The sequence below is a fragment of the Hippoglossus hippoglossus genome, chromosome 13, assembly GCF_009819705.1.
Source record: "Hippoglossus hippoglossus isolate fHipHip1 chromosome 13, fHipHip1.pri, whole genome shotgun sequence".
NCBI lineage: Eukaryota > Metazoa > Chordata > Actinopteri > Pleuronectiformes > Pleuronectidae > Hippoglossus > Hippoglossus hippoglossus.
In genome coordinates this window covers 12960219-12986575 of record NC_047163.1, presented here as the reverse complement: position 1 = coordinate 12986575, position 26357 = coordinate 12960219, and the positions used below count along the sequence as shown (strand labels likewise).

The following is a 26357-nucleotide window of genomic DNA, read 5'->3' as shown; positions in this document are numbered from 1 at the left end:
TTTTCTTAGATTTGATAAAGTGCCTTCTTCCTCACCAGCAGTGGGACCTAAGGAAACTGGTGTTGGTCTGTCTGACAGCTGGTGAACAGTGGACGTGATTTTGGTGACCTGCTGACCTTTCCTGTAGCGCCACCATCAGGCCACATGAAAATTAGAGATGTTCTGATACCGATAACAGCATCGAAAATGCCTCCTTTACTGCTGAAAATGCCTGATCGGGCATCGTCGAGTACGCAAATATATATATACCGATGTGATACTTGGTCTTTAATGTATATTAGCTTAACCCAGATAAAACTGTGATGTTATCTTCCCAGAAATCTTTGCTTCTTCGTCGCGCCAAAACAGCAGTTTTGCTGTACTGCCCCTTGCAAGTGCTATTTTTAGAGCGGTGAAAAGGAAGTGATTTCTATGCAAGACTTCAGTTCCGAGCTAGTTAGGGTATCAGAACATCGCTGATAAAAAATTGAATTCAATCAAAAGATTGTGATGATACTTATTCAGTCTTTTCATGTTCCCCTGAAGATGAAACCCTGTCATGTGATACATTCCATAAGCTTTTCCTTTATCGCCCAATCCTGGGGTCAGAATGTCAAGTGTGCAGGCAGAATGTTGCTTTATCTGAAAGCCAAACTGCTTTCTGGAATTTGCTGAGAGGGGACACTTCCTGTAGTAATTACCTTTCCTGTAGCACGTCCCAGTCAGTATCCTGTTGACTCTGTCCAGCATTTCCACATTGTGCAGTTTGTTGGACATTAAACTCTCTCAAGGCTGCTGGCTTTTGTTCTTGTTGCAACCCTGTTCATTAAGTTTCTATACTAATCTGCAACAGCAAGTGATTTTTAACAGAAACTCAATGGTATTTAGAGTTGGAGTAGTGACACTTTTTAGTAACCTAATGAAGAAGTGTTTTTAATTAATGTTTCGAAACGGTTCTTTCATGTTGATCATCCCAAAATATTTACTGACAATTGTAGCCAGGTGGAACTGATGCTGTGATGCCTTGATCTCGCCGGATGAGTAATTGAGTTCACAGGCAGTGACTAGACGGTATCTATTCTTATGCTTCTGTTGAGGCACTCAGAACTCGGTTAAGCTTAAGACAACAACAGGATGTGTTTACTTTACTTTATTGTCACTGAAACAAAACCATGATAACTTATGGTGTCAGTGGTGTCACTGTCCTGTCCTTTGTCTTCTGTCAAAATAGAATTAGCATACAAAAACAAATACCAGCATATAAATATTATTTGTTTATTTTGGTTGTTCAAAATTTCATTTGAGTAAAAGGTTTCGAAATCAAAAATATTGTATTCAATATGTACGTTTTTGTTTTATTCTATTAATAATTGTAAATTAAATAAAAAACTAAATATTGTTAAAATGTATTTTTAATTGATGCTCATAATAATTTTTTCAATGTTTTCAGTTTTTTTTGTGACTGATCAACAACTAAAGAGACTCGGAAAAGTGAAAGCAAATTTATTTCTATTATAGCATTGAAAATAACTAGGACACCTGGTGCAGCCAGGTCACTTGTGTGTAAGTCGAGGGGCTTCAGCTGATTGTATTGTAAATTCACTTTATGATGAATATAGATTATCATTCAGACACATGGAAACTGTTTTAAAGAGTTCATTAAGAAACATCACCAAACTAATGATCTACTGTAGCACATCTAGAACATATTATGGTATACAGTAATATAATTATGATAAACTGAAGGGTTAATGGTTCATGAAATATTTCATCAGTAAGTAAGTAAGGAAGGAAGGAAGGAAGAAAGAAAACATTTATACCTTTTCATTGATGGGACCATTCTGCCATCCAGTTAGATTCATGTCAAACAGATCACATGACGCTCATCTGGTTTGAATGCCAGTTCAGTTGCTGGAGGTATAGACGTCCTCGGCCTCACCCATCACCATCTGTGGTATGGGCAGGGCGGGGGGAAGGGAGGGGGAGGCCGACTGCAGCTCTTCAATGAATCTTTCACAGTTTAAAAGTCAAAGCAGATTCCGGCCTTTGAACAAACACATGGCTCATCTCATCCGTCTGCTGTACCTGTCAGAGGGAGGACTGAGCCATCTGGGTAAAATATACGCTCATAAACGTCTAAAAATAAGTTATGACACTTTCAGAACGGCTGCCGATCACCTGACAATAGTTTTACACCGTGTGTGAGAGAGGAGATTTTATGTACTGGTGCGGATCGGCAGCCGCAGAAGCTCAGATTCTGGCAGGAAGCTTTGTTATCATCTCTCTCCACAGACTCAAACTGATTGTTATGTCTACAATGAAATCAGAGCCTATTGTGAGGATACACAATGTCTTTGATACGACTTCCCCCCTGAGATGATCTTATCCCATCTGCCTCTGCTCTCCTTGGGTTTTGGGGATTATTTTGTCCTCTTATCTGTAAGTGCACCTAATTTAGTCCTGCCTTTGAATACAATCCACCCTACTTTGGGGATGAGCTGTGTTCTAGGGGGAACAGCTGAACCGAGACATTTAGAGAGATCACCTGCAGCCTCTTTGAACCTCGATGATCAGCACCGACTGAGATGTGCATGTGTGTTTGTTTTTCTTTGCGTCAGCCAGACTCTATTAGCCTCGTAAATCAAAGCAAAATATCACTTACATTTTTTTTCTCTGAGGGAATATAACAGGGCTGCTCTTGAAATAAGCAATTTACCCTTCCTGTCATGTGGGAATCTTTGTATTGAACAAAGTAGAGTAAGTAAGCAGAGCTGTCATTTTAATTTCTTTAATTTCTTAAGTCGCATTTTGGTTTTTCTCTCTTTCTCAGAAGAGGATTGAAGACACAACATGCTGCTGGTTTGTGAGGGTTAATTTGCAAGACTTTTGGCCAGTTGCAGTGAGTCAGCTAAGCTTTACTAACTGTAGTCTCATGTCTGTCTTTTGTGCCAATCTCTTGGCACGAAAGGTAATAAATGTATTCCCCAAAGATCTAACTATTACTTTTGCCACTGCAGATTCACATCAGGTGAAATTATTCAGGATTTCTAGTTCATTTGAGTTGAAATGCCAAACACACCGACTCCAGCTGATAATGATGCTTAATTTGCTGCGCGTCTTTGATTTATGAGATAATTAACTAAACTCTGGGTTAGAAGCAGATATTTACTAAAGAGCGGATTGCTCTCTCTCTCTCTCTCTCTTTCGTGGAAACCAACCACTGTGTATGTGAAATTGTTGTCTCAGGGTCAAACACACACACTCTCACTTTGTTTGCTGAGTGGAACTCATAAAACTGGAGAGGTCCAGTTTTCTCAGCTGTCGGAGGCCATGCTCAGCATATCTTCTGTCATACTGATTGAGGACTATTATCCGACGTGAATGGACTTTGCACTATCATCATCAGAAAGGATCGATCCGAGGCCTTGGAGTGCCAGCGTCTCTGACTGATGCACTATGGAGATGATCACATTTCTAATGAGATTTGATTGAGGTTCTCATGAGCAAATTGACTCCAGCAGCTTGAGGAGAGAGTTTGTGAAACATTTGGTTTGAGCTGCAAAGTATTATCTGACTCACTTCTTACTGTAGGTGAACTCTCAGGCAGTGGCAGGGGGGAGGGGTGGGATTCTGCAAGTGAGTCAGCGTTGGCCTTCCATCGCTAATGGCCCGAAAATGTCTATGTTGGAGGGACTAATTGGATTTCTTTGACAGGAAAACATCCGTTCAGCTCCATTAGCCAGGGCTAAACAGCAACACACAGCAGAGGCAGGGGGAAGAGAGGCAGGGAGGGAGTTTGGATGGGAAGAAAGAATCAGGCGAGTGAAGAAGAGGGTGACTTACAGGTCAACGTGCAGCAGAGGTTTAGTTTGGGAGACAGCAGCATCATCATCATCATCATCATCTGAGCAGATGAAGATGGAATAAAATAAGATAAAGTGTGCGTGGTTAATGAGCTCATCAGCAGGCTGCTGTTATGGTGTTAAATTCATTTAAACACATGTGATCATTTTTAGGTCAGTTGATGACAACTGAGGAAACTTGCTCTGCTGAGGAAGACCATGAGATGCAGCAGAAAGTTCTTGAAAAATGTACTAAGTGCATGTCTTGCTGTGATTTTTTCTTTACTAACTTCAACGTCATGAATAAACCTTCACACTCCTGAACATAATCAGACTTTAATATACAATTACACATGATGTAGAATACACAACATAATGGATTTGTGAGGGTTAATTACTCATGTTCAGGTTTATTTAAATACGAATTCAGAGGTCAGTGCAGGACACAGATGACTCAAATTTCCATTTTCTTGTGCAGCACTTGATATGAACTCAGAAATTTCCCGCCATCGCTTCTTCCTCTTCCTTGCGAGAAGCTACGTTCACCAGCTCCACGACGCTCGGTAAATGCTAAATCAACCCTGACGGCCTCATACCTCCAGGCTACAGCTCTCGTTTGCGTCTCACGCATCTTCGGAAACACTGCAATGTAACGCGTGACTGGGAGTCCGTCCTATGGACTATAGGATGCGTCACGGCCAGAGACTCTGAAGGGGAAAACCAGTCGGAGACACATAACGAAGGAACAGTGGAGCTTCTATGCAGCCTGTAAATTGAGCCTTTCTTCCTGTGAGAGGGTGACATGTTGGTATGCAGCACATTAATGTGGACATGGGTGGGCTTCTCATTCCTTACATAGCATCTCTCTCCTCCCTTTGACCCACCATGACTCTCTTCTCTCTTCTTTGCCTCCATGGCTCCTTTGGGTTTGAGTCCACACGGTGTATATGCAGAAGTTGTGTGTTTCTTCAGGATGACGGTCATTAGACAAAGGTCGTCACCCTCAGGTTCTGTCCTATTGTCCATTTATGGATGAGTTCAATGAAGCTTTATTGGCATTAAGTCTTGATCTATCAGGTGGATATATCATGTATGGGCATGTAATACTATATAGATTAGAAGAATTAGTGTGTCCAATGACAAACATCTTCTGATATCATTGAAAGCATTGATTTCGTGATTCAATCAAGAATTTCCTTGTATCATGAATTTTCTCAAATGACTACATATAACAGACAAAATAACATCACATTAACCATTTTATTTGTTTTGTTGTTTGTTTTGGGTTAGGGGTTAACCCCTAACCCTAACCCTTTTATAATAAAAGGATGTTAGCAGCTCCGACACCAGCCTGCCCACTCAGAGAATTGAAGACTAGAGAAATATTGTAATCGCAATCAAACTTTTTATTAAAGAAGAAAGAAAAATTCTTCTTTAATAAAAAGTTTGAGGAATACATTGAAAACTCATCTTTATTTTTGTTTAAAAAAAATAAAAAAAAGTATATATTCTCTGTTTTGATAAAATATGTAGCTGATGATCAATTAAAACATGTTGACGAGATGTATTCAACAACAACCCTCCTCTGTGTCTGTCTTTCAGCATGGGCCACTGTGGAGGTGAACACGGAGGACAGAGTGGAGGTGTTCAGGGGAGACACAGCTCAGATCGCCTGCATGTTCAAATCAGAAGAAGGCATCGGCGCCATTACCATAACGTGGTTCTACGTGAGTTTCATGATGCCTGATGCACACGTACACAGATATAACTATGATGTTCCTGTGAATGTGAAGTTTGATTTGCTCATCCTGTGACCTGTAGACGACACATACGGGAGATAGGCAGAAAATCTACTTCCAAGACTCCACCATGAAGCTCGTAGAACCAGGCACGCCGTTCACGGAACGCATCAGTGTGAACGGCACCGGGGCCAAGGGAGTGGTGGTGCTGACCATCAACAAAGTGAAGCTGAAGGATGAACTGGAATTTATCTGTTCCATCAAGAGTCTAATGGAGGGAAGTGACGAGGGACGCACAAAGCTGAGGGTGTTCGGTAAGATTCAGATTCATGTTAACGTCTCAGGATCTAGGAAACAAAAGATGATTTCTGAAAGATATATGATACGTGTGTTCACCTCAGCAAAAGCAATGGACCTAATTATATTTCTTAAACCTAATTTAAACTTCTAAATTTTCTGCGTTTTTTCTTCACCTCTTTGACTGCTTATATTTCAGATATGAATCATTCATGACTTAATTTTAGGTCTTTTGTTCAATTGTTTTGTTTTCGCGGAAATTATCAAACCTACAGCTTCAGATCCTAAACTATGACTCAGACACGTCATAACTTGTGAATCAAAGTATTGACATACATTATCACACAGTGACACATTCTGGCCTTTAAATCAAGAGGAGAACCATTTTTTTGTCTTATTAAATTAAACTGTAATTACAATTTGTAGTAATTTCACTGGTTCAAACCCTGACTGTAAATGAAGTTGGACAATTCGTCTGCATCCATAAAATAAAGCCAGTGCCTGTGCAGTGGCGATACATGCACGATACCAATCAGGATTCAGTGTCAGCTGTCAATCATGACGTTATTTTGATCGAATAAAATAACTGAATAAAACCAAACTTACTGGAAAAAATGAACATCGTAAATGACAGAAACCATCTTTGAGAAAAGAATATCTCAAATCTGTCTTTAAGGTGCACGCGATATGTCCCTAACATCTGCTGGTGGCCACGATCAATGGCATTACATATTGGGAACTGTCATGTCGTCCATCTTTAGATACTGTCAATGAGTTACAAAGACTGACACTTCAACTGCTTTCCATCAACTGATTCTTCTTTCTTAAACTAACAGTCTAACATCCAGATGTTGCACTTAAGCAGTTTTTAGCTTCTTCACCGTCTCTCCATCAGTCTCCATCCATCCGACATCAACTATGTCATTTCACTTTAATTTCAATGAAATATGAACTCATTGCAGTCATACCCATCAGCAAAAGACATTTAAAAATGTTTTTACTTGATTTTCATGAAGATGTTAAAACAGTGTGAAAGTGTTTCAAAACTGTCAGAGCACACAAACCTTTTTGTCGTTTTTGTTGTTAAATCAGTTTTTAATTCCTCCGCAGAAACACCAAACCCTCCTACGATTCATGTTGTTGAAACAGGGATCTCAGTCAGCGAAAACCACCTGTCCAAGGTAAACAAGCTTCACATTGTGACGACATTCATTATGAAATGGCTGTTTCCTTCTCTGAGTGTGTTCTTCTCTGACTCTGTCTCCTCTCCCCTCCCACAGATTGGGGTCTGTGAGGTCAGAAACGGCTTCCCCAAGCCGAACATCACTTGGTACAGAGACAACACTCCACTGCACATTGTTCAGAATGGTGAGACAGATCAACATCTGTGATGCATTTCTGTCCTTTGACTGTGCTTCATGTATCTTCATGTATTTCCCTCTTTCTCCTCATCTCATGTGCAAAACAAATGGTTTTGTCCTCCAGTGGTGAAAGTGATGTCCAGCACCACCATTGAGTCCAGTGGTCTGTTCTCAGTGACGAGTGAGCTGAGCCTGCAGGTGACGAAGGAGGACAAGGACGCTAAGTTCTACTGCGAGGTCAATTACTTTGTTCCTGGAGAGACTAGGATGACAGAAACAAACCGAGTCAACATCATTGTATACTGTGAGTTTCCCTCACTGAACTAACACGCATTCTTTAAATGTTATTTTCAACGTGTATGTTTAATTTATTTAAAAGTTTACTAAGTAGTGAAATACTATTGATTGTTACAACACCAATGTTTCCCTTAACTGGAACTAATGAAGTAACAAAATATACAAATAACTGACCAGTCAGAACTTTGTAGGTGTGATTGAGAGTGGGGACATCAGGCATAATTTGATTAACATATTTAATCAACCAATTCATTAAAAAGTGACATGCACAAGTGTTTAAAGAGAATTTGTGTTATTCACAAATTCCAATTATCTTGCATTTTATCTCAGGTATGGATGAAATTCAAGTGCTTCAGATCTGTCGTACAAGACAGATCTGAAGCAGATAGTCTGGAAAACTTCTAAAACTAAAATAAAATACATGATTTAGACGCCTTTAATGGAGAATTTAAAACGTTGCCCATTATATATTGGAGGGGCTGATAAATAACTCCCACTGACGGGTTATGGCAGGGGGTAAGGGTTAACCCAAATAAAACAAAATAAACCTCTTGGAGTAAATCTCTTACGTTTTCTGATAGTTGACGGTTACTTTTTTCACCTGTCAGCAAAGGTTTCACTATGACTTCATGTTCAGGTTCAGGACGTCCCTCTCCATCCCTCTGTCCACTGACTCTAACTATCTGGTGTCCAACATGTGTTTGCTGAAGGAAACTGCAGCTTGAGATTCCCTCTTGTTGGAATCATTTTCCCGTCACATTAACTGTCGTTTGTGCTCTGACGTTGAATTCCTCTCTCTCTGTTTCAGACCCCTTCACAGCCGTTAGTTTGTGGGTGGAGTCACCAAAGGGAAAAATCAAGGAAGGGGACTCGATAGAGTTTCACTGCCAGGGCAACGGGAATAATCCTTTGACATTCTTTACAATCACCCATGGAGCGGTAAGAACACACACATAACAACATATTTTTCTGCTCGTGATTCATGCACCAAAGGCAGCAGCGTGCTGCAGTTTAGTCCCACTTTGTGTTTCATCACAGGATCCATTAGTAGCTGTTCTGGAGCTTTTGATTGTATGGTATCATCTTCTGCACTGGGTGGAAGTACTTTAAGGACCTCTTGTTGAGTTAAAGGTTATGTTTAGGTGTTGATCAGATTACAATGGCTTTTTGTAGGAGGAACACACTATCGATGCCAATGTGTTGGTGCTGAATAACGTGACCCGTCGGAACAATGGAGTTTATAATTGTATCTCTGAAGACATCGATACCAATGAAAAGATCTCTGGAAATACCACCGTGGTGGTCAACTGTGAGGAACCTGCACCATGACAACAAATAAGCTTTATCAGCAGTCTGCATTGTGCCCAGTTTGAATGATTTGTTCTTTCTTTTTGATGCGTGTGTAGTTCTCGATCCTGCTGTGGTGAGACCTAAAGACACTGTTGTGTTGGCCCATGGAGAGGAGCTGATAGCCACCTGCAACGCCCTCTCGTCTCTCCAGACACACACTGCCTGGTTTAAGGTGACACACACACACACGATAGTTGTCTTACAGTGTAGTGCGTACTCAGTTTGTGCTTTGGACCCTGACAAGCTTTCTATCTTTAACAACTCCCGACAATGCAATCATGACTGTTTGCATGTTTGCAACGGTCAACAGTCCCTTAGAATTCAATGAAGCTGCACCAAATCTCACACTCATAGATATCAGATACCTAAGTATGCCTGATTTTTTTCATCAACCATGTTTTATTCTCGGGAGAAATTGGGGAAAATGTCAAAAAACGTCCTACCTCTCGCTGTCAAAGAGAGGGATAAAGGAATCCTGAATCCTCATCCTTCCAACAATTTTCGTGGAAATCTATCCAGAAGTTCTTACTTGTAGTTCATGGCCTCAGCTACTGTATCAGACATCAGGCACTGTACTTACAATAGTTTTTAAGTACTTTCATTTTCTGCTACTTTACACTTCTGATCCACGACAGTTCAGAGGCATATGATGTACTTTTTTCCCCACAACATAAAATGATAATAACTACCTACTTCAATCATTATATTACTTAGTTACTTTATAGATATGGATAATACAAAGAAAACAAGTTAAGTGGATATTGTGTGTTCGTATGCACATGTGATAAATGCTAACGGTGTGTGTGTGTGTGTGTGTAGAATGGAAAGGAGGTATCAAGGGGTCACACCTTGACCCTGGGGGACGCTACGTTCGACACAACAGGGAAGTATGTGTGTGTGGTGACTGTTCCTGATATCATGGGAATGGAGACGAGCGGCACACTTCAAGTTAATGTCAAAGGTGAGTCTTATCACAGACAGTGTCAGTTTATGTGGGTTTTAAGTTTTTTTCTGCATTTCTGTGTATTTACAGTTTATTTTCAGTCAGTGTAAGTACTTAAAGAAATGTATAGTTGTATAGTATCCTGTATATAGTGTAGTTGTGTTTGTGGGTTTGCAGCAGTAGTTATATCGGTCATGGGAAAACATTTTAGGTTATCTCCCGCTCCTCTCTCTGCAGGCCGACCAGAGATCATGAGGCCAGACAACACAGAGATTGAAGAGAGTTTTGAGAAGTCGGTCAACCTCAGCTGCAGCGTCAGAGGTTTCCCTGCTCCCATCGTCACCTGGACAACCTCTGATGGAAAGGTACAGCAGAGGGAAGCTTCACATTGTGTTTTCACAAATGCAGTTTTATCTAATGTGTGCTCACACTCTCCAGTTCTGAAGAATCCAACAAGTCATTCATGTCACCATCACGTGTCACTTTTGCATTTAAAGCTTTTAATCTTTGAATAGAAACAAATCCTCAAAATGTCATAAAAAACTGTATCTGCCCAATGCTTTCCTCCTTCCTTTCAGTACTCAAATGTTCGATAGGTTCGATCCCCGGGTCCTTTGTGTCTCGAAGTGTCTTTAGGCGAGATACTGATTTGTGCTGTGTTGATGGTGTGTGTGATGGTGTGTGTGATAAACGGTGCAGCATATAATAGTGCTGTATTAAATTATGTGTGAATCTTGTTTGTGATGTAAAGACCTTTGAATTGTCGACGAAACTAGAAAAGATCGACACAAATATGGTCCATGTAACATGCTAAACTGAAGTGCTGAACATGAAATCTGCTAAACCTCAGCTCAACTGTGAGAATGAAAATATTAGCATTCATCTCATGTCCAGGTACAGCCTTCCAGAGCCGTCAGCCTGGCTCTCAGGCTTAGTCCTGATGTGTGAGATCTCTTCAACAACTTCAACTGACCTGATTTTGACAAAACTCACTGGATTATTTTAACTGTGTCAAAATAAATCCCCGACTGGCCCTGAGAACAGAGCGGTGAGGTGCAGCATCTTCAGTCAGTGACAGGACGTGTCAGAGCTGCACCTTATGCTCTGGAACCCTCCCTGCTGACTGACCTGTGTGTTTTTGTGCCAGGTGCTCCATTCAACATCCAAGGGGACGGAGGAGGGCGTTCAGAGTGTGCTCAGTTTCCAGGTCACCTCTAACGTCACCGTTTTCTGCAACGCCTCCAACGAGCACGGCACTGACACGGTGGCCTTCAACATCAAACCCAGTGAGTCCCCGCTGCTTGCCCTTCCTGCCGCTGTCCTTTGTGTTTATATGCGTGTAAGTGTCTTTCTCTTGTCCTCTTCGCCCCCCCCCCCCCCCCTTTACTTCCTCTCTCCTCCTTACAGCCTCTCAATTCTTTGTTTTATTTTCACTTTGTCTGAAGGTGTCCGGCTCTGCCACACGCTGGAACGTGTTGCAGTGTTGTCATTTTTAACAAGCGTTGTTGTCCATGTTGTGTCATGAAGCTGTGTGGCTGTCAAATGTTCCCCCTTCCTCCCCCAGTGTGTTAACCTGGAGTGTCCTCCCCTCTGTGCCTCTACCTGTTTTCAGCTATACACACGACCACACAAGACACCACCACCACTGCTATTTCCTCTACCACAGGTAAGACCACAGTCAAGTCTGCACTGCCCCGTTTAAAAAAAAGCAAGAAAAAAATCACCTACAAAGAGTTTAAAAAATGACAAGATCAATTAAAATCCAATTAAATACTAAAATATCATTCAGCGGAACAACTTTCCCACAATGTAAAATTTAAATTCAGTAGATTCAGATTTCTATTTAGATCTGCACACACTCATACATATCAATCCCCTAAACGTGCATGATGGTTTTCATCAAGAATCATGAATTATTCTCTGAGAAATCAACGAATGTCATCAATGCTCACAATGTTACAGAAAGCGGGAAAATAATCCAAATTTGAATGTGTTCTTTCCTGATCAATACAACATCTTTCCACCAAGTTTCAAGGTAATCCGCCCATAACCGAAAACGGTGTTAATACTAGAGAGCGAGATGATCAACTGCATGTTTAGGGTTCTGTGGTTTACAGACATTATTCCATTTCCGCTGTGGGTGTGCCGCTCCTCAGAGAGTCACACAGACAGAATGAGACTGACAGAGGAAAACTGGACATCAAGGCTCCTGCAATAACTTTGCAAGACAGAGAGGTCTTCACAGCAGTGTTGATTAGTGACAGCTCCGACTTAAATCTGTTGCTTTTTAACAGGTTTTTAAAAGCAACAGTGTTTATATGCGTGTAAGTGTCTTTCTCTTGTCCTCTTCGCCCCCCCCCCCCCCCTTTACTTCCTCTCTCCTCCTTACAGCCTCTGTCAATTCTTTGTTTTATTTTCACTTTGTCTGAAGGCTCTGCCACACACTGGAACGTGTTGCCGTGTTGTCATTTTTAACAAGCGTTGTTGTCCATGTTGTGTCATGAAGCTGTGTGGCTGTCAAATGCTCCCCCTTCCTCCCCCCAGTGTGTTAACCTGGAGTGTCCTCCCCTCTGTGCCTCTACCTGTTTTCAGCTATACACACGACCACACAAGACACCACCACCACTAGCACTGCTATTTCCTCTACCACAGGTAAGACCACAGTCAAGTCTGCACTGCCCCGTTTAAAAAAAAGCAAGAAAAAAATCACCTACCTAAAAAATGACAAGATCAATTAAAATCCAATTAAATACTAAAATATCATTCAACGGAACAACTTTCCCACAATGTAAAATTTTAATGCAGTAGATTCACTTATTTAGATCTGCACACACTCATACATATCAATCCCCTAAACGTGCATGATGGTTTTCATCAAGAATCATGACTTATTCCTCAGAGAGTCACAGAGACAGAATGAGACTGACAGAGGAAAACTGGACATCAAGGCTCCTGCAATAACTACGCAAGACAGAGAGGTCTTCACAGCACTGTTGATTAGTGACAGCACCGACTTAGCTCTATTGGCTTATTTGTTGACACCGCCCTTAGGTTTTTTCTTCTAGTTATTACATCATTTTACTTATTTTACTTATAAATGCGTGATTATTACATATGAATTAAAAAATATGCGAGAAAGCAAACGTTGCTGAATAAGAGGAGGTTTCTACCAAATTGCATTTGAAATTACTGCCATGGTTTACCATCTCCAAAGAGGAACGTTATGAGTAATGGGTATTTTAGGACGTGCAGATACATACACAGCACACAACCGCAAACACACACGAGATCAATGTGACTCTAGAAAGCAGCTGATGCTTTAAATGCACTCAAAGAGAGTCTCCTGACTCCCATTACTGCTGCTGCCTTGTGCTCTCTCTCTCTCCCTCTCCCTCTCTCTTGTAAGTCATGCCAGGAAATATCCAGCCCCTCAGAGGAAAACGGCTCTGTGTTGTTGTTTCTTGCAAAGCACCAGTTACATGAGATTAACCAGAGATGCTCTCTGCTCAAGGGATACGACTGCTGGGCTACTGACCACAGTCGATGTTTAGCTTCAAATGACAAATAAGATGAGATAAGATCAAATTAAACATCTGTTGTGCTCAGTTCTGACCTCTGATGAATGTGGGTGTGTATGTGTCTACTTGTTCTTGTATCTTTGTGAGGACCTTAGCATAGAATTTACAGAGTGAGGACCTTTGGGGAGCAGGTCCTCACTTTTCCAAATGCCTGTTTGAGGATTAAGATTTTATTGTAGGGTTAAGGATTTGGGTTAGTGTTTAGTTTAGGGTTAGGGTTGGAATTTGGGTAAGGGTTAGGGTCTGGAGGTTAGGGTTAGGGTTAGCCAGGCTGAGGCGGAGTCACTCATGTGCTTCTGACCCAGAATGTCCCCCTGGTAATGTGACTGTGGGGTATTATGTGTGGGGTAGATGTAGGTGGATAAATAGGTGAGCAGGTTCAAGCCCCCCTGATTTAGGGTTAGATATTTAGTTGTAAGGGGCTAGGGAATGTATTAGGCCAAGTGTCCTCACTGACTTAGAATCACAGGGATGTGTGTGTGTGTACTGTTGGCCTGCAGATATATGCTCACTAACACATCCAGCCGCCCTCTGATAACTGTGCTCTTGTGGTTTTTCTCAGTTAAAGCAGCAGCAGATATCCCACTTAAGAAAAAGAAAGGTTTGTATGATCCGCTGCTGCAGATTCTCCCACACCTCTCGATGTCCAAGGCAAAAAAGCTTCCATCTTCTTCTCCTCCACAGCACCTTTCCACAGCACCTTTCTCTCATCTGACCCTCCCCCCTTTCTCTCTTCCGATGAACAAAACATCCAACCATCATTGAGTTGTTCATCTCCACCTCCTCCTGTGCATGTTGTCATGCTGTTATAGGAGCACACAGCTCTCCTTCTACACTCCTCCTGTAACCTTCCTTTCTTTAGGTTGCCAGGTTTAGGTCACCTGAATAATGCTATGTGCTGCACTCTTTTTAGACACTGTAAAAGGCCATCTCCTGCTGCGACACACTGTGGAATGCTACATCACCTGCCAAACGTGATCCTCCTGTATCCGACTCTCTGGCATCACCCCGTCATCTCATTCCTGTTACAGTCAGTGATCCTGTGGTTGTTCTTGTGTTCTTTCTCCCCCAGAGAGCAATGGTGTGATCATTGCAGTCATCATTATCTGCATCCTGCTGCTTGCCATCTTGGGGAGTGTGCTCTACTTCCTCTACAAAAAGGGAAAAATCTGTGGCCGATCAGGAAAACAAGACCTGTGAGTGCAAGAGAAAGTTTGTGCTTTAAATTAAAATGTGTTTTAGAATAGGATCAGTTTTTAATCTTCTGTTTTACCTATTTTTCTTCGGAGCCACCTCATATCATCTTATTACCACTTGTACAGGCCACTGAGATAATGCATTATGTGTTTCCATCATTTAACAACATCCCCCTCAGTGATTTTATTACCTTTGTCAAAGAGTTTATGTTTTTGTCTGTTTGTTTGTTAGTTGGCAGGATTATGTAAAAAAGTACTCAACTTTTTTTATTTTGGTGCAGCTCCAGATCAGGGGGCAAACCTAGGATTTTTTTACGTTTTGTTTAACATAGTGGGATTTTAAAACATTTTCCTTAATGTCTTCGAGAATAATTTATGGATCTTGATATTCATGAGCAGTTTGGTGCAGATCTAAATAAAAATCTAGATCTAGTGAATATCATGTTTTTGAGCATATTCCTGGTCTTGCAGCACCAAAGAGAAATCCAACAAAGACAACATCGTGGTGGAGATGAAAAGTGACAACACAGAGGAAGCCATTCTCCTCGGGGTCAACGGGGAAAAACTATCTCCCAGCGACCAGGTACGTCAAAGTGATCGAGCTCAGACCAAAGATGAACTTGTTTCTGAATATACCATTCCCTTTTTAAATTGAACACCCTCCACCCCTCCTATGTGTTTGTTTCTGCAGTAAAGGGTGGTGAGCACCTGGACGTGCAGAAGTGAGGAGGTGATTTCAGCTGCTGCTCCTGTTCTTCCCTCTCAGGCTCATACCTGCTGATGCCTTCAAGCTTCCACCAGATCTCCTTATCAGATCAGTCGTCCGTCAGTTAATATCCCAATGGACGACAGTTGATTTGAGCTGCAACTTCTGCTTCCTGTTCCGTCACATCCACGCACATTTCTCCTGGAATGCACCTCGAGCTTTAACGACACAATCCTGCGAATAAATCTTCTGCCTTCAAACGAAAGGACTGACCTTAGACCGTAGCTCTCGTTTGCGCGAGCCGTGTAAAATGCTGATTGTCTGTAGAACAAACATATAGAGCACAAAGTTGACCAGGGACTGTTTTTATATGTGACTGAGCGTCACCTCAGGCAAAGCAATCACTGCAGAGCAGCCTGACACAGCTCTTTATCAAAAGTGTATATATTATAATCTGTGTATATATTTCTTTATTTAAAATAACAATAGAAAAAAAAACAACAACCAAAAATAAATGACCAGGTAGTGTTTTAAGTCATTCTGGTGCTCTTAATACAGAGCAGGGAGAGTTTGGATAGTTGTAGTCCTCCTGTTTGTATTTTCTTTTTTTTTTTTTTACGTTTTCTGTTCTGCTCAAGTCTGCACACTGAATTTTATGGGATGTTTCCCTCAATAAACGATCTCCAGCCTTTTCTCAATAATGTTGCCTTTTAGCTCTGAAATCAAACATTTAGGTAATTTACTCCCACATCGTTCACACCATCTACAGTTTACGCTCCTGTCTGTACACCTCACACTTTGTGTATACTAAAGAACATATTTTTAAAAGACGGGTGAATAATCTGTTCAGGATTTGACTATTAAGGATTAACATTATTTCTAGTTCTGGTTTCTTGGTCGTGTCTTTCCTTCACAATCTAGTTTTGTATCTTACGTGTGTTTTTGAACTCAGTCACATTATCTATTTAGTTACGGTCACTTTTAATGTTCAGTGCACTGATTTGTTTTTGTTTTTATCCTCCATGCAGTTGTGTTGTGTTTCTCTAATGTGAAACCGTCGTCTTTTTTTAATGTGAATGAAATTATTACTGGAGTGGTTTTTATTTCTTTTTTTAAGAGGAAGGATGAGGATTATCGGTCCATGATAAATATGGTTCACGGCATGAAGTCGACCTCATTATCAGAAAAAGACACGTTTCTGTTTAATGAATGAATGAATTCATGTGTCGACTGAAACATGAAATAATCTGTTGGATCAGAGAGAAACAGACGGATTCCACCTCAGACGTGAGACGCTTTAAATCAACACACGCTCTGTGTAAGTGTATTTTCATGTTTTGACAATATAACATGTATGACTACTGAGGAGGGGGAACTGTGACTCCAGATATGCAAATCAAGTTGGACAACAGCTACCAATCAAGCTGCTCCGTGCAGCCGGCTAACTCTCCCTTCCTCTTCTCTGTTGGTCTGTTTTCTGTTCCTGCTGTTTTTATTGTTTTAGGAACTACCACTGTCAAATTGTTGTGGATGTATGAAATCTGTTAAATGCCTTTTAATGCCTCAGAGTTTAAGTTAATGTCATCGATGGCATTCAAACCAATTTACCAACAAAGCCACTGTTTGTAGTTTTTTTGAATTATACCAAATAAAGATTGACTGTTAATTGAAAAGAAAAGAGGAAATGAGAAAGTGTCTGTTTGAGTGAAAATTTTATTTTTCTTTTCAGACTGAGGTATTTGGTTTTCTTTTATTATTTCTGTCCCAGGTTTCTTAATCATTTTCCAAGGAAGTTTCCGGATGGATGGATGAATGGATGGATAAATGGATGGATAAATGGATGGATAAATGGATGGATGAATGGATGGAAGAATGGATTGATGGATGAATGGATGGATGGATGGAGGAAGGATACAGGATGAGTAGCAAGGGTGTTGAATTTGTTCACTTCAGTTAACACATTAAAGTCAGTGATAGTTTGCTTAATGTAGAATTACTTTTTGTCAATGCACCACAGTCCAACTCAACTAAAGAATGTGTCTACAGACAAGATTAAAGTTTTAACTGTTAAACCTAATATATGAATATTTACTTGGGTTTAAATTAAATAGTTATTTTGAAAAGAGCTACATTTTTTGCTATAGTTAATATCTTTTATAGGAAACATTGGGAAAATACTAACCTGTAAATAAATGTTCCTGCAAGTAACAGCATGCTGCCATATTATTGTTTCTCTTCTGCAGAAACACATGAACCTTTAGCAGTGTGTTGGTGCACAGAATAGAGGTTTATTAAATCTGGTAATACTTTAAAACAATGTGGCTCTCAGATATGATGCTGATTAGATCTAGCAGCCGGGCAGTCAAATCAGATTTCGTTTTTTTGAATGTAATTATCGAATGCATTACTGAACTTTCACAACAGACAAGACCATCAGCAGAGAACTGAGTCACACTGAGTCCTACACAGTTTCTGATTCCTCCTCCTCTTCGACTTCACTAGACTCTCGTCAATGGAGGAAAAACATGTGTGAATAACATTAATGTTGGCTCTGTTACATTTAGCCTTGAAAGTATTTGCCTTAAAATACTTTTTTGCTTTCAATTTTACAATATTAACCCATTCAAAAGTCGTTTAATAAGTCAAGTAAAATACTGAGAAATCGTGAATAGTAAATTGTTTTGGTTTTACTGTAAAAAGACAACTTTTATTAAACAGGTTAATAAATGTTTTGAAACCATTTGCATGCATTGGGACAATTGTAATAATAACTAGGGCTACGTTGTAGCACTGAACGGGCCCGAGCACACGCAACTCGGGACCTGTTGCGGTTGGTGGAGAGAGCGATTGGCGACCGGGCACATGGCTCCACGTTGCATGTGTTGTGCACACTGCGGGAAGGATAAACGCTTCACTTCCTGCGTCTGTCACACGACGTCGATCCTTGTCTACTAATTGCGCATTACGGTCCACGCAATCAATTGCAGATCACACGGTGAGAATTACATGTAAATCGAGTGATAGTTGTAAAACAAAGCTTACTTCCTGTTGCCAGTAGGTGGCGCCATCAATATTATTACATACAGACTAATAGATCTGTTCAAGTAGGGGCTCTGATGTAGCATTAGCAATTTTGTTTCAATTGGATAATTTTACAACAATTTAATTTTCACACTGATCAGTCGGTGGCGCTATGACCCTGAACTAATATTAATATATGGAGCTGTTCAGGTCAGAATTGTAAACATAGGTCAGTAGTTCGGAGCCGGTTGAATAATGCAGAGTGGATTTACAAAGTACTTCCTGTTTCATGGCAAATCAGTAGGTGGCGCTATGACAGTAAGGAAATATTGACACATAGAGCTGTTCAGGCTTGGTCTCTGATCATGAGACAGAAGTTTGGTAGTGATAGGACAATGCACACTGGAGTTATGACAACATAACTGGAGTTATGACAACATAACATTGAGGTGCGGCGAAGGATGAACCTTCGCCGCACCTCAATGTTTACACGGTTTGAGGAAATGTCACAATTGTGACCATGATCCAATAACTTGACTGAGCTCTTTTGAGCTGTATATTGTAAAGCAGCCAGGAGCAGTGCATCAAAGTATAAAACATGTCACTTCCTGTAGCCAGCAGGTGGCGCTGTAATGATGAGTCAATATTGACACATGGATCTGATCTGAATGAGGTTTGAGGCTGATAGAATAATGCACAGAGGAGTTATAATAAATCCCTTTTTTGGCGAATCATCAAAATTCTACGCCACGCCACGGTCACACAGTGTGATGAAATCAAACATACCGAGGTAGTTTATATCTCCATCTTGTTGAGATGACATTCACAGAAGTTGAAGTTGATCTGATGAAAGCCCAAGGACAAGTTCATCAGAGTAAAATTGTAGAAAATGGCCGAAATGGCCACCAAAGCCAAAATGGCGGGCTTCCTGTTTGGTGTAGCATATCTATCCAAGAGACTTTTTTGTTTGTCATGAAAAGACACATGTCCCTCTCGATTTTTGTACATATCGGCCAATCGTAGTGCCGGGGCTGCACTTTAGGGGGCGCTAGTCAGTTGTTTTGCCACGCCCATTCCTTAAAACCATATTAATGTCTGCGGGGGGGGGGGGCTGTTGATACACACATGTAGTTTGAGTGAGATGGAACCATGAACACTGAAGTTACAGCAATATCGTGTGTCACAGCGAGTCGATGAACTTTAACGCCATGCCATTAATATGGCGTTTGACGAAAAGTCACAGTAATCTTATGCCTACATTATCAATGTCTTGAGACCCATTTGACACAGTTTGACATGGCTGCGGTCAGTAGATGAGGAGGAATACATCCAAGTGTAAGACATGCAAAAAACAAGACATTTCCTGTTTCCACCAGGGGGCGCTGTGATCTTAAGTCATGATTTCTGTGTAGATGTCATCAGGCCGGGACTCTTGTCTTACATGTCTAGTTTGGAGTCGATTGCACCATGTATGTCAAAGATACACAACCTCGTGTTTTGATGGCGTGTAATCAAACTTTGATGCCACGGCACGGTCACACCGTGTGACGAAAACGCGAAATTCGAGGTAGTTTATATCTCCATCTTGTTGAGATGACATTCATCTCAATATGAAGTTGATCTGATGAAAGCCCTGGGACAAGTTCGTCAAAGTAAAAATGTGGGAAATGGCCAAATTGACCACTAAATCCAAAATGTTCGACTTCCTGTTGCCTTTTTCATAATGCACTGAGAGACTTTTTTGTGCATCTGGTTATGATACACAATTGTCCTCATTTTCGTGAGGATCAGTGAAAGCTAACTGAGGGGCTTTTCCGTAGGTGAGCCATTTTGCCACGCCCATTTCAAACTACTCCAGAATACAATTACTTTTTGGGGTTTTGAATTCCCTGCAAACTTTGGTAACAATTTGAGCATGTCTAGGCCCTGAAAAAGCCCCAAAAGGGAAATACAAATCCTTCGAAATACAACAGGGCCTCCCACCGGAGGTGCTCGGGCCCTAATTAAATCTACAAGCTAAACATCTTTGAATAAATAATCAGAGGAGAGGCGTGTGATGGCTTTTGCTTATCGTTTTATTAACAGCACTGTGCATACTTCCAAAGTGATATGAGCTTTAAAAACCATCAAAAAGTTAATGAATGCCTTTTACTGATGAGAAGCAACACAGCTACATGGAACAACATCTCCCTCTCCTGGCAGAAAGCTGAAGTACCCCAGCAGAGGGACTGGGGGGGGGGGGGGGGGGGGGGGGGGGGGGGCTGGTAGGCGTCGAGCATCACTGAGGCCAAGAACTGATCTGGGACACAATCCATCTTTTAGGTGAGAGGGAAACAAAGCTATTCACAGATCAGCACGTCAGCTCCCTCAGATGAGGCCTGATGCGACTGACGATTCAGAGGAGACACATTAATACAAGCAATACTGCACAATCTTGCCTTCAGAGATCATGAGGTACAAACCAATACCTACAAACTCTCCTGAAAAAAAACAAGGCCGGACTCTACACATGGTGAAGATCTCTAAACGTATGGCACTGCTCACAGAATTATTCACAGAAGTAAACAAATCCTTTGGAACAAAATACATGTACAGGAATGCAAAATGAAACAAAACAGCAACTTTTTTTCTATTCATATCACTGACTTTATACAATTTGCTTTTTTCGTCTTCTTTAGAGTGACAGTATCAAAGCACAAATTGGTATGCTGTGCGAAAAAAACTAAACGGTAAAAAATACAGGACAGCGCCGTCCTCAAAAACATCAACATAACATTGGTACAGTATTGAGGTTTGGGGGCCTCCCCGTTCATTACCCATCATTCAAGACGTTTCTCAAGGCAACTAGGAACATAAAGAATAAGAAGAACTAGAGGATGGTCAGACAGCGCGGAGATAGCTTCCAGTCAACACACAGTAAAACCCAGAGTAAACTAGGGCTGATTAGCTATTGATGTGTCTTCGATACCCTCCGGTAAAAAAAATAAAACAACATTCTTCATATGCTGGCAGAGGTTTGTATGTACCTAAAAGCTCTGTGTGTCATTTCCTTATTCATTCATAGTACCTGGAAATAAAGCTGCTGTCTCTAGTTCTGTCAATATCAGAAACAATATGCGTAATAACAAAAAATGTGCAAGTTATAATGTGAGAAAATAAAGGTAATAGGCTACTTGTGTGACTTCATTGAGCGGATGCTTTTGGCAACATGTCACCTGACAAGTGAGCTGCTGTCTCAGCCAATGGATCTCCTCCTTTTCTTTTTTTGACAGCCAGGGTGAACTCCACAAGTTCAGATCAACTTTATTCCTGAGTTAATTCTTACAGTCGGCCCAAATACAGGTTTCAGTTTAGACTTGGGGGTGGGCCAGCAAACCTACTTCTTTTCTTTTTTAATAGCCTCACTCTTTCAGATCAGAGGTGCGAAAGGAAACTGATGTGAAGGAGAAGCCTGACTATTAGAAAATGGCTGCTTTCCAAACACAAAGCAATTTGTTTGCTTTATTACTGTTGCTATAACAGAGTCTACCTATAAAAAAAAAAATAAAAAAAAGGAGTCGACAGCTTGAGAGGGCTGCAAGCTCACAAGCCGTTTGTACTTTCAAGTATGCTACATTACGGACTGGAACATGGGTGATACTGTCACTTTAAAGAAACAGGATGACTGTTAAACACAATATTCACAAATGTACATTTAAGGCTTAATTGTTTAGCACTAACAATAGTAGCAGCAGTGAAGCACTTCTGAATTAATTATAATAACAATATTGATGATCATAGTACAATAATATATTACCAAAGTAAATCAATAACAGTTTTTTTTTTTTGTTTCAAAAATCACTGGCCTGAGCTGGAGCCAGAAACCTGAACCAGCCAGCCAGTGAAGTTAGACGAAGACAAAACGAAAACAAATTTCAGCCGCCACGGATCACGCAGCACTAGCCCGTCTGGTACTGCAGGGTTGTCGACATTAGTACGTCCTCTAATAATCTCATCGTCAGGCTCCAAGCTACACTAGGCCCTGCCATGAGTTAGAGCAGTAGTACGTTTACAGAGCGCGAGTCGGAATACACAGACTCTAATTCCACATTCATGATGTACAGGAACAGGGTTCGTTTAAGAGCAGGTCACAAAGAGCAGGTCTGGCAGACACACAGTCGTCATGCATGCTCACATACACAAACGCACACTCACACGTGGACACACACGCTGCCAGACAACAGCCCCGACCTGAAACCATCGTCATGCTACTTTGAAAAACACAACACGATAAAAACAAGGATGTCTTTCTAAAAAACAGAAAAAGTACCAAAGCAACGTTGTTAATCAAAGGCCATAACAGACTGAATTCATCATGGAAAAAAGCTCTGCTGCATGTCTTCTAAGCTGCTGCTGGCCAACACGTCCTAGTGAGGAAGACTCCCCGACTCTTCCTCACCTCTCCATACTCTCACATCCCTTAGTCCGACAGAGGGCCACACCCCCCCTTTGATCTGGTCCCTGTCCACCCATATCACTTGTACCAACAGCGACCCTCAAAGCTGAAATCATTTTCGCATACTGTATATGCACGTACTGTATATATTATACACATTTAATATATATTTACTCATATATTAAATTTTCATATAGATATACATTTTTAGTTTAATTTGTGAGGTGTTGGTTACATTTTCCGCAAAATGCTTCGACATGAAAGAGAAGAATCCGTCTTCTCAACATTTCTTACGAAAAGTCTTGCGTCTTGTGGCGTCCCGTCATTGTTCCACATGTGCTCGGCCAGTTCCACGGAGATGTTCTTGAAAAAGAGGAGGCCTGCTCTAACAGTTTTTAAGAAGGCCAGACACTGTTGAAAGCGCATGGAGTGCAGGACGCTGAGTCCCAGAGATGCCGTGAGCTCGCTGGATTGACAGCCAGTTAAAATCCACAAGGGGCGTAGGGTCGTCAGCCAGCACCAGAGGTAGTGCTGCAGGCGATGGGCTTTGGGCTGTGCCAACCTAAACCCTCCCAGGCCGGGCCAAGCTAGGGCGAGAGAGCAAACGCGAGAGACAGGCACAGGGAGTGTGCTATGTCAGAATATGAGCGGTGGAGGGAATGGAGACAAACTCGCGTAGGATATTCTTGGCCATTTCAATATTGTTCTGTGCAATCAACAGTGCTTTCTGGATGTCCTGGTAAGAGTATCCCTGACTCATGAGGTGCTCTATCTCGCTACTGATTTGAGAGTTGGCTTCTCCTCCCGTTGCTCCACCAGTGGGCGGTACAGAGAAGGGGGGGACGGGGCTGGGTCGACGCTCTGAGTTGATTCGTCTGGGCAGAGGCTTCGGAGGTCTCTCTGGTGCTTCCACCGGCTCTGAGAAGGCTGAAGAAACGAGAAGAAGCCAAAGGGTTTAAACAGACTCTAGCTTTGACGTGTGGTTAATTCTGAAACAAGAACAACTACTTGTAAATAGTTAAAAGGTTCATGTGAATGACTTTAACTTGAGAGAGTATGTGATTAGTGTAATTTGGAGTCTGTATCAGACAACATGCTGAGTATGTCTGGGGTAAGCTACGTGTTAATTATACTGTATATATGGGGAACTGGTTGACCTTTCCACTGCAGTGACCTTTAATAAATCACTCAGTGTTCAATTATGATGTGAGGGCTTGTTAATTGCTCCTCAAACACAGAGGTTCAGGTCTCAAGTGGAACTCAGACACCTGGCAGTCACCACAGGAGGTAAATGTCAGCTGGCTGCTCCGACACTGAGATTACTCTCGAGAAGATTGAAGCATGAAGACACAGACAACCGTTTAGGACTGTGGCTTTCACCACTAAAAGGCTTCACATCAGCACCATCGAGAGGGAAATGTCTTGTCATCACTCCTTCAGTAAGCTCTGGGATACTGACTCAACAGAAATCCTTTAAAGCAACACTCCCATGTTGCACTGAAGTCCTGCTCATTCAAAATGATTACATCACTACCGTACAAAAATAAAACAACGTTCTTCACATGCTTGGAGAGGTTTGTATGTACCTAAAAGCTCTGTGTGTCATTTCCTTATTGATTAATAGTACCTGGAAATAAAGCTGCTGTCTCTAGTTCTGTCGATATCAGAAACAATATGTGCAATAACAAAAAAGGAAAGGATGGGAAGGAAGCACTGGGTCACCCATAATGGAAGTTTTTGGTTGTCCATTTTTCAAAGCTTATTATACTTACGTGCTGCAGCTCCAGCGTCTGAATCTAAAGAAAGGCGGCCGAAAGCAGCCATGGAGGATGATGATGAGGATGATGAGGAAGAAGAGGATCCTGCCAGTTCGGAAAGGGTCCGTCGGGCAAGGGGCATGGGGAGCCGCGGTTTTGGGAAGTCGTAGCCATTTTCCTCCTCTTCCCTGTCCTCGACTGTGTGGTCTGGGGGACCGTTGGTCAATGCCAGAGGGGGCAACTCCGAGTAATCTGGAGGGAAGTCAAATAATTCATAAGCACTACAGTATTTGTTTCATTAACAAAAACACTGATCATTAAATTCTCTAAAACGGCTTCAGATGACTCACAACTGTGCACAGAAATGTTATTATTTACGTTAAGGCAAACAGACTAAAGGGAGAATCTTGTTTTTGAGTCAATCTAATATTCTAATGTTCAGATTCATGAGTCCATAAAGGGTTTATTTTAAAGTAGATAACACAAATAATTTTTTGAGAAAGAACAATCTGTCAAAACAGCTTATGAAAGCATGTTTGCATGAACATGTACACTTTTTTTTTTCTTGGGTGCAACGAGTGGTGGGTGAGGAGGTTTGACCGAGATTTAAAAGAATGTATGTGTCTGTATGATATGACGATAACAGTTTACATTTCTTTTTGCACAATAGTAAATACTGATCTCAAATACTCTTGTCCAGCTAATCCTAGTTTGAAGTAGAACTACAATCAGTAGAGCACATACCTCCACTCAGGCCAAAGTTCCCTTTTAAAACCCCCCTAAATTCTACTAGGTCTGGATTTCTATTTAGATCAGCACCACATTGCACTGAATTGCATCTAAATCAATGAATTACTCTCAGAGAAATAAACGTAAATGTTAAAAAAAATAAACTCATAAGAAATTCCCTCAAAGCATTCTTGAGATATTGTGTTCACCGGAATGGGACAACCCGAGAACATAATGCCTCCGGCCACTCGCTGTTGCCGGCACAGAGGCATAAAAAAAACAATCAAACAAACAAACACTGACGGAAAAAGAACGTTGGCGCAGGTAAAAAAGGTTTGTGAATCCAAATACCTGAATCTCTGGCTTGTTGCGCCCTGGACTGGATGTTGTACATGGCTTCATACATTTGAGGTCCATCCTCCAGCTCAGCCATTGCCAACCTTCCACAGAAAACAACAACAATTAAATAACAGTGTTATACAACCCTGCAACAACTAACCTGGAAGTGGATTCATTAAGTGTGAATACCTTGAGTTGTGTGTGGAAGCTTGGGTCTGTGTCTGGAGTGCAGAGAGAGGCTGAGGTTGTGGGGGCCGCGGTACTGGTGGGATCTCCCCTACAGGTGGTGAGGCGATGGGGGGCAGGACAGGGCGAGAGGACGGGATCATGTACTCCGACTCCTCCTCACTGTCACGTGCCTCCTCTCCTGCCACTGCCCTCAGGGCTTGAGATGATCTGCAAATAAACAACCCCAGATTATTTACGGTAGAAGTGGATTTAGAAAACCTTAAACACTAAGGGCTGAGATATCTGAGAGGAACAAACTTCCTAAATTAAGTCAAATGTGTTGTACGTGCTTTGTAGAAATCCTTAATATACATTGTGATCATCAAGTTAACTAAAATAATTTTCTTTCCATTATGGGGCCAATACAACATACCTGTTTGCCAGTGCGTAGATGGCGTTGGCTGAGGATGAGGGCTTTACTTTGGGGTTGTCATAATCTTGAGCACCTATTGCAGCAAAATTCTGGAAATAAAGCAAATAATCTTAATTTAATAAGAATATTTTCACAATCAAAATAGAAAAACAAAAAACAAATCACATTAATGGAATATTTTTGCATT

At 41.3% G+C, this 26357-nt stretch overlaps 2 protein-coding genes across 13 annotated transcripts in view; one reads left to right on the top strand and one right to left on the bottom strand.

Moving 5' to 3' along the window:
* Positions 1-16963, top strand: part of mcamb (melanoma cell adhesion molecule b) — a 34198-nt gene extending 17235 nt beyond the window's left edge. The window contains exons 2-17 of one of the 11 annotated variants that reach the window (XM_034604606.1): positions 5424-5548; positions 5643-5874; positions 6968-7038; positions 7138-7225; positions 7343-7522; positions 8324-8454; positions 8689-8824; positions 8922-9037; positions 9685-9826; positions 10046-10173; positions 10956-11094; positions 12401-12460; positions 13949-13983; positions 14455-14582; positions 15054-15165; positions 15274-16963. In XM_034604606.1, coding sequence (XP_034460497.1) covers positions 5424-5548; positions 5643-5874; positions 6968-7038; positions 7138-7225; positions 7343-7522; positions 8324-8454; positions 8689-8824; positions 8922-9037; positions 9685-9826; positions 10046-10173; positions 10956-11094; positions 12401-12460; positions 13949-13983; positions 14455-14582; positions 15054-15165; positions 15274-15276 — 1826 coding nt within the window. In that variant the 3' untranslated portion in view covers positions 15277-16963. Of the gene's footprint in view, positions 1-5423; positions 5549-5642; positions 5875-6967; positions 7039-7137; positions 7226-7342; positions 7523-8323; positions 8455-8688; positions 8825-8921; positions 9038-9684; positions 9827-10045; positions 10174-10955; positions 11095-11420; positions 11475-12400; positions 12461-13948; positions 13988-14451; positions 14583-15053; positions 15166-15273 lie in introns of all 11 variants that reach the window. The other 10 variants (XM_034604607.1, XM_034604603.1, XM_034604604.1 and 7 more) reach the window with 10 other exon arrangements.
* A 3403-nt stretch (positions 16964-20366) lies between these two features.
* cbl (Cbl proto-oncogene, E3 ubiquitin protein ligase) overlaps positions 20367-26357 on the bottom strand; it is a 36054-nt gene continuing 30063 nt past the window's right edge. Inside the window, exons 12-16 of one of the 2 annotated variants that reach the window (XM_034604601.1) lie at positions 26171-26259; positions 25759-25965; positions 25582-25676; positions 24517-24753; positions 20367-23671 (exon numbers count right to left, since the gene is read on the bottom strand). In XM_034604601.1, the coding sequence (XP_034460492.1) occupies positions 23376-23671; positions 24517-24753; positions 25582-25676; positions 25759-25965; positions 26171-26259 (924 nt within the window). In that variant the 3' untranslated portion in view covers positions 20367-23375. The remainder of the gene's footprint in view (positions 23672-24516; positions 24754-25581; positions 25677-25758; positions 25966-26170; positions 26260-26357) is intronic. The other variant, XM_034604602.1, reaches the window with a different exon arrangement.